Source organism: Varanus komodoensis, unplaced genomic scaffold, assembly GCF_004798865.1.
Source record: "Varanus komodoensis strain SLA01 unplaced genomic scaffold, ASM479886v1 scaffold44_3, whole genome shotgun sequence".
NCBI classification, from domain to species: Eukaryota; Metazoa; Chordata; class Lepidosauria; order Squamata; family Varanidae; genus Varanus; species Varanus komodoensis.
Window position 1 is genome coordinate 711347 of NW_025336010.1, and position 8305 is coordinate 719651.

The 8305-nt window shown below is 45.3% G+C and overlaps 1 protein-coding gene across 1 annotated transcript in view; it reads right to left on the bottom strand.

The window, feature by feature from the left end:
- The window catches only part of RAB36 (RAB36, member RAS oncogene family), a 28422-nt gene extending 26951 nt beyond the window's left edge, over positions 1-1471 (bottom strand). The window contains exon 1 of the mRNA XM_044444179.1: positions 1403-1471. Within this exon, the coding sequence (XP_044300114.1) occupies positions 1403-1471 (69 nt within the window). The remainder of the gene's footprint in view (positions 1-1402) is intronic.
- Positions 1472-8305: the final 6834 nt, after the last annotated feature.

The following is an 8305-nucleotide window of genomic DNA, read 5'->3' on the forward strand; positions in this document are numbered from 1 at the left end:
CAAAATTTTGGATATAATATTGAATTAGAAAAGTGGCAAAAGCTATGGGAGAGAAATATTAAGGTAACTTTAGCAACTTCGTATAAAGAAAATTTATATAAAATGTTCTATAGATGGTATTTGTCGCCAAGTCGATTAGCTAAGATGTTTCCAAATATGCCAAATGGATGTTGGAAATGTAAACATGATGAGGGTACTTTTTACCATATGTGGTGGACCTGTGATTATGTGAAAAAGTATTGGATTAAAATACATAAATGGCTTGAGGAAATGCTACAAAAACCCTTAGCTTTTAAACCTGAAATTTTCTTCTTAGGCATTATACCGGAAAATATTAGCAAGTATTAGCAAATAAGAAATGTATTTGATGCTACATTTAGTCACAGCGGTGAGGATTGCACTTGCTCAATACTGGAAGAGTGAGGAACTACCCGCTGAGGAACTGATTTTAAAAAAGATTCTGGACTGTGCAGAAATGGACAGATTGACTCTATTACTGAAGGAGAAAGAAGATACTGACTTCTATCAAACTTGGGACCTTTTTTATGATTGGCTGGAGAAACGGGACTTGGCTTAGATTTAAAGATGTCTTTAAATTTTTATAAATCGATTTGAGTATGATTATAGAATGTTAAAAAGATATGTTATAAGGGGCTGACCCAGTACGTCCGATGTATTTGATGACTGATGTTTTTTAGTTTTTAGTTTAAAATCTTAATAAAAATCTTAAAAAAAGAAGAAAACAAAGATCTCAGCTACCAAAGAATTACACAACTTTCCTGTCAACAAAGAAGAAATTGAAATTATGACAGAGTTGGCATACTTTAGAAGGAGAGTGAGACTTGGAAGGGCAGTGGTGAAGGAACTAGAAAAGATAATGAAGTGTAAAGGCATTTAACTGGAGACCAGAGTCAGCATCATCTACACTATTGCACTCCTGATTACTGTGTGCTGATGTGAAAGCTGAACAGAGAAGAAAGCTGGAAGAAAATGGATGCATTTGAAACATGGTGCAGGACGAAAGCTTTGTGAACATCTTGGACCGACTGCAAGACTAACGAGTTGGGTCCCAGCGCAAACCAAGTCAGAGTTTTCCCCGGAAGCATAAAGGTCAAAATTGAAGCTGTCACACTTTGGGCACATCATGAGAAGGCACGACTCGGTGGAGAAGACAATAATGCCAGAGAAGGTTGAAGGCAGAAGGAAAGGAAGCCCAGACATTCGATCAAGTGATGCCATAAAGGAAACAACAGCACGAGCTGACCAGGCCTGTCAAGGACATGACAAGCTGTGGAACTTTCATCCAGGGGGTTGCGATTAAGTCAGAAGTGCCTTGACAGCACACAGCCCCACCACCACACAGGGAACCGGCAACATGGACAACAGTGAAAAGTTGACTTACTTTCGGGAACTGGGAGATAACTCTGTCCCTGCTCACTGACGGCGTCACATGAAGTAGGGTGGCCTTCATTGCCCAAATTCAATTTGCACTGCAAAATATGAACCAGAACAGAAACAAGCATGGGTTGATGTGGGAGATCCTACTAAAAGAGAAATATAAAAGAACAACACCCAGCACTTGTCTTTTAAAAATTGTATCACCATTCTACAAGGTGGGTCAGCATTATCATGTCTGAAGGCGGAAGGAGGGGCCGAGCGAGCGAATGCAGCTTGTTTAAGGTTCACTCCGACATTCACAGCACCTTTGGTGTTTGAACAGGGCACCTCCTGACTGGCAGCTCACACTTGCCTGACCACTGCGGCACACCAAGCTTCTAGCCCACCTAATCCTACATGCCCAATGGCAACAGAATCACACGTTTCCATGTAATCCATTTCCCTGTATAAATTTAAGAAAAGCAGAACTCTATTTATCCCATGGTCTGAAAGTACATTAGCAGTTCTGCCAGAGAAGTGGACTCTGGGAAGGGAGAATACCTTGACATGTACATCTTCGTATACAGGCCTGAGTGTCTGGCAGCTTTCATGCAAACCTTGAGGCCTTCTATTGAAAGCCCTCGGCAATCTGCCCTTCCTCCCTGGCCAGTGATGTAGGGGGAAATTTAGAAGTGTGGGGGAGTCCACACCCCCATCAAGCCCACACACCCCCAAGCCAAACCTATTTCCTATAACCCATGATTATACAATACAAATGAGCTTTCGCAAAATCACCCAGAATCACAGAATAGTAGAGTAGGAAGGGGCCAGAGGGCCATCAGGTCCAACCCCTGCTCAGTGCAGGACACCGAGTTACACCATCTCTCTCTGAGGGCGTCCAGTTGTAACTTGAATGCCTCTTCTGTAGGAGAGCCCACCACCTCCCTGGGTCATGTGTTCCACTGCTGCATTGCTCCATCAGTCCTCCTGATGTTCAGCTGGAACCTGCCTTCCTGCAGCTTGCGCCCCCATTCGAGTCCTGCCCGCTGGCCTTCCTCTTTGGAGAGGTCCTGGCCTTCCTGTGTGCAGTCTTTCCAGTACGTGAAGAGCACCATCACATCTCCTCTGTCTTCTCTTCGCAAGGCCAAACATGCCCAGTTCTTTCCGTCTCTCCTCACAGGGATCTGTTTCCAGTCCCTGGATCATCCTCATCGCCCTCCTCTGAACACTTTCCAGCTTGTATCTTTTTCAAACTGGTGCTCAGCACTGCACACAGCACTACATAGATGGCCTGATTAGTACCAAGTTTAGGGGAACTAGCATTTCACTTGATTTGGAAGTGATACTTCCATTAATGCAGTCTAATACAGGATCTGCCTCTTTTGAAGCTAAGTTTTGTCACTTTGTTTGAATTTCTTTTGAGTTATGAATGCAAGATGAGGATATTTCTTTAGAGGTGAAATAATTGCAGCTTCTAGAAGTTATTTATCTTATTTATTATGAATGAATATTAAACTACATTCATATCCTGCTCTCCAGCCAAAGATGCCCCAGAGTGGCTTACATGGAATTAATAAGGCAGTTCCCGCCCATAGGCTTACTCTCTAAAAACATGACATACAAGAGGAAAAGGACAGGGAGGGAAGAGGAAAAAAGGAGACACAGACGCTAATTAACCACATTCATTCATTCATTTGCTCACTTTCTAGCCTGCCCCATTAGCCGTATGGCTCCCTTAAAGAAACACAGGTGTTACATTCTCCCAAGAGTAAGTCTGGATTGACAATCACTGTTTGGTTTCTTTTTTCTGTGACTTCTGCAACCACAGAATTTGTGTGGGAGATCCTTTGTGAGTTCAGAGTCTATTATTTAGGGTTTCCAGATTCTCAAAATATCCAATGATCTTTTATTGTGCTCTCATTGGATCCACACTAAATCATGCATAAAGTATCCTAACTGAAGTAAGTTAAGGCTATCAAAAGTCATAGCTAATTTTTTCCCACTGATTCCAGTGAATGTATTTCCACTTAACCATGATTTCTCCCAAATAATTCTGGGGCTGAGTTGCTCGAAAACACCTGTTTGGCTCATTAAGCTACAACTCCCAGAATCAGTCAGTCCATCTTCCCCAGGAACTCTGGAAACAGATCTCTCTGTGTGAGGAATGGGAGTCCACTCACGACACTCAGTGCCCTTGACACACTGCAGTCCCCCAAGATTCTATGGGGGAGCAATGACTGTTTAAAGTGGAATAAAAGTGCCCTAGATGTGTGGTGCAAAAGTAACCTAAATCTGAAACCATCCCTTTTTGTGGCCTTCTCAACAGTGTTTCAACCTTTCCAAAAATAATTTACTTAACAATTGTCCAAATTGGATTTCTTTCAACATTTGTGGAAGCAGCCACTCAGTTCTGGAGTCAGGTTGGTTTCTTCATAGCCACTGGTTAATCTAATGCTCTGGCTTCCAAAGGTTCTCATTCAGGGGGCCCATTTATTTCATTTAAACAGAAGCAATGGCATGTGAGGAATTGTCCATTTTGATCACATTTCTGAGACAATCAAGTTCATGTTACTGAAATCCCTTTCACATTCAAATATGCTACTTGGGATTACTTTGCTGGATTGCATCAAAGAATTTAGGTCAGGTGGTACCTGCTGGCTGTTATCTAAGTAGTCTCCAAAAGCCAAGAGTGCAGAATGAATGTTAATTTGCAACGTCTGCATAGTGATGGCACGTCTCCAAGTCTTGGCTGGATTTCTGTGGGCCACCCCTCATGTTCCAGGACCTGAAGCTCCTTTATGATGTTACGGATGGACCATTCAATGTGAACTTTGCTGGATTCACTCTAAGCAGGCCCTGTTTCATGTCGGTCACTAAGCTGGTTATGAAGTGACCATGCCTAATGGCCACTACTTTCCAATTATCTGTCAACTGAAAGATGATCTCTCAGTCAGTGAACAACTGCTGTACTTATTAGAAGACTTGAAGTGTAAACACAGAGAACGGTGGTTTTTCCAAACTGCTGAAATAGTCCTAAAGGAACTTAACATCCAAGACCTTTCCAGTCCTATTTATCTGCTCATCCAATTGCTCTGAACATTTTCTCAGCTCTCTTTTATTTTGTGGGGACTTGCTGTATAATGAATAAAGTTTGTCCATAAATGCACAGAAAAAATCCATACAACAGACTTCTGAAACTGTGTCACCAACAGTCAGCTCTAACCCGTGATTTCGACAAGGCCACACAATGATGCTGGGACGTCTTTCAAGAAGGCACTGCGCAACTCCAGATTTCCTTCCTAGCATCACACTAGCTCCATCACTAGAAAAACATACAAGATTTTGTTGGAGGTACTGAAGATCAAAACCATGTGATGTTAGGCAATTTAGAAGCATGGATGTTATCGTTACTGCATTTTTCTATGCAAGTTCTATTAGGTCAAGAAAAATGACACATCTCATTTTGTTTATCATATTCAAATATTAAATACACTGTTAATGTGCTTTTTATCACTGAGACTTGTGGACTCATCAGTAAGAAATGGTATCTCAGCACTGATGCTGTTTTGCTTTGTGGATGTCTGATTGCATTACTGATCCAATGTGATCAATAATTTGAGTGGCACTGAATCTGGAATTCAGACCTTTAGCAAGCTCTGCACCATTTAGCTCTTGTGGCTGCAGCAGTTTAAAGTGATCGGATTCTTTTTAGCTAAGTAACAGGCTGCTTAAATACCCTGCAAGTCCTTATTTGGGATGCATGGCAGCAATCAGGGTCAAGACTGTGTGTTGCATTTTGACTTTATCCAATCTCTCCTTGGCCTGCTTATGGGCAACTGAAGGGGAGCACTTCCACACCTTCCTTGGGACTGACTTAGGTTGTATGGTTCTTGAAGTTCCATCCTATGCAACAGAATGACTACACTGAGAGATCCCAAATGCTTGACTTTGTACATACAGAATAACCAAGTCAACATGATACACATCTCAGCCATGGATTATTGCTTTTCTTGTTTTCCCACATTTCCACTGACCACGTATCTGACCAGACATTGCTGACACCATCTGACTTTGCTACTTCAATAGAGATTGTGCAAAGTACCAATTTCTGGGTCTACACAGTGACCCTCTGTTGCAACCGAACTGCTTGATGGTACAGTCTAATGAGCATTCACTGGCTGTCCTGCAACTACAGCATTCAAACTCTCCGTAACTTGTTTTGGCTTTCTGAAGTAGGAATACTGCTTTGCCTGCAGTTCAAAGCACTTTTTGTACTCTGCATTAACTGACTCAGAAAGCCCTATAAAGTTCAACATCAAATAAAATACCCAAAAAGAACTGAATACAAAAGAGCACTGACTCTTTTATACCCCACAAAACAAAGCAGAAACCATTCCCAGTATGCTACAATTGAAACTTAACTGTTGTTGCTAGTCACAAAGTCACGTCCGACCCATCACAACCCCATGGACAACATTCCTCCAGGCCTTCCTGTCCTCCACCATCCCTCGGAGTCCACTTAAGCTCACGCCGACTGCCTGAGCAACTCCATCTAGCCACCTCATTCTCTGCTGTCCCCTTCTTCTTTTGCCATCTATTGTTCCCAGCATTAGGCTCTTCTCCAGTGAGTCCTTTCTTCTCATTAGGTGGCCAAAATATTTGAGTTTCATCTTCAGGATCTGGCCTTCTAAAGAGCAGTCAGGGTTGATCTCTAGGACTGATCGATTTGATCGCCTTGCGGTCCAAGGGACTTGCAGGAGTCTCCACCAGCACCACAATTCAAAGGCCTCAATTTTTCGGCGCTCAGCCTTCCTTATGGTCCAGCTTTCACAGCCATACATGGCGAATGGGAAAACCATAGCCTTGATTATATGTACTTTTGTCAGCAGGGTGATGTCTCTGCTTTTTAGTATGCTGTCTAGATTTGCCATAGCTTTCCTCCCAAGGAGCAAGTGTCTTTTAATTTCTTGGCTGCAGTCACCATCTGCGGTGATCTTGGAGCCCAGGAAAATAAAATCTGTCACTACCTCCATTTCTTCCCCATCTATTTGCCAGGAAGTGAGAGGACCGGATGTCATCTTAGTTTTCTTCATGTTGAGTTTCAAGCCAAGTTTTGCACTCTCCTCCTTCACCCGCAACAAGAGGCTCTTTAGTTCCTCTTCATTTTCTGCCATTAGAGTGGTATCTTCTGCATATCTGAGGTTGGCAATCTTAATTCCAACTTGTGATTCATCTAGCCTCACCTTTCTCATAATGTGCTCTGCATATAAGTTAAATAGGCAGGGAGAAAATATGCAGTCTTGCCAAACTCCTTTCTCAGTTTTGAACCAATCAGTGGTTCTGTGCCCAGTTCTCACTGTTGCTTCTTGACCCGCATATAGGTTTCTCAAGAGACAAATAAAATGGTCTGGTACTCCCATCTATTTAAGAACTTGCCACAATTTGTTGTGATCCACACAATCAAAGGCTTTAGCATAGTCAATGAAGCAGAAGTAGATGTTTTTCTGGGACTCCCTAGCTTTCTCCATGATCCAGTGGCAATTTGATCTCTAGTGCCTCTGCCTCTTCGAAATCCTGCCTGTACTTCTGGTAGTTCTCGGTCCACATACTGCTGGAGCCGAGCTTGTAGGATTTTGAGCATCACTTTGCTAGCATGTGAAATGAGTGCAATGGTGTGATAGTTTGAATATTCTCTGGCATTTCCCTTCTTTGAGACTGGAATGTAAACTGACCTTTTCCAATCCTGCAGCCACTGTTGAGTTTTCCACATCTTTACAGCACCGGACTCTCCTTTCACCCCCAGATACATCCGCAACTGAGCGTCCTTTCGGCTTTGACCCAGCCGCTTCATTCTTTCTGGCGCTACTAGTACTAGCCCTCTGCGCTTCCCCAGTAGCATATTGGACACCTTGTGACCTGAGGGGCTCATTTTCTGGCGACCTATCTCTTTGCCCTTTAGAACTGTCCATGGGGTTTTCATGGCAAGGGTACTGGAGTGGGTTGCCATTTCCTTCTCCAGTGGATCAGCTTTAGTCAGCGCTCTCTGCTATGACCTGTCCGTCTTGGGGGGCCCTGCAGGGCACAGCTCAGAGCTTCAACATCTTCCTCATGGCAAGGCAGTGATGCATGAAGGGGGAAACTTATCCTCTCCCTTGTAAAAACTAAATTTGAGCTTTTTGTGCCTTTGAAGCCTCTCTCTGCCTATTCAGTCCTTCTCAACTTTAGCGTAGCCATAAATAACTAGAATTTGGGAGGGAGGAGGGGGATGCGAGGTAGCTTGTGGAGCAGCAAGGGCAAGCTGAGCATATGTTGCTGAGGAGCACGTGCATGCCTGGCAGGCCTCTCCAGCAGGGAGTTCCCAAGAACTGCAGGGGACCGTCGAAAAATCGGTTGGGAAACGACGGCAACTGCGAGCCACGGGGCAGGCAAATTAAGTCTCTCGAGAGGCGGTGAGGGAGGGACAGCGGCCGTGGCTCCAGGGGTCCAACGACCCGCCGGCCACCCTCCAAAATAGTAAGTGGGGGAGCTCCGACACAGCCCCCACTCCGCTACACCACCGTCCCTAGCTGCCCCGGAGAAGGTCGGAAGAGCGTGGAGAAAAAGATATGCGGGTACGGGAGGGGGGTCGGGCTGCCGCGGCGCAGCCCAAGAGTCCCCGAAGGGACGAGCCCCTCTGCGGGCGCCCGCGCAGCCCGCGCTACCTCCGCCCGCCCCCTGCGGAGCGCCAGCAGACGCCGCTCCCGGGGCAGGAGGTGGCCGAGACGGAACCCCGGCGGCTCCGAGCGCAAAAGGGCGCAGGCGCGAGCGGCCCCGGAGGAGCCACCGCACGACGGTCACCCACGCCGACCACGAGGGCCTCCGCAGCCCCCCCCCCCACGGCAACAGCCTGGCATCCCACGGGCTCGCCCGGGGCCTCGCCCAGCTCGCC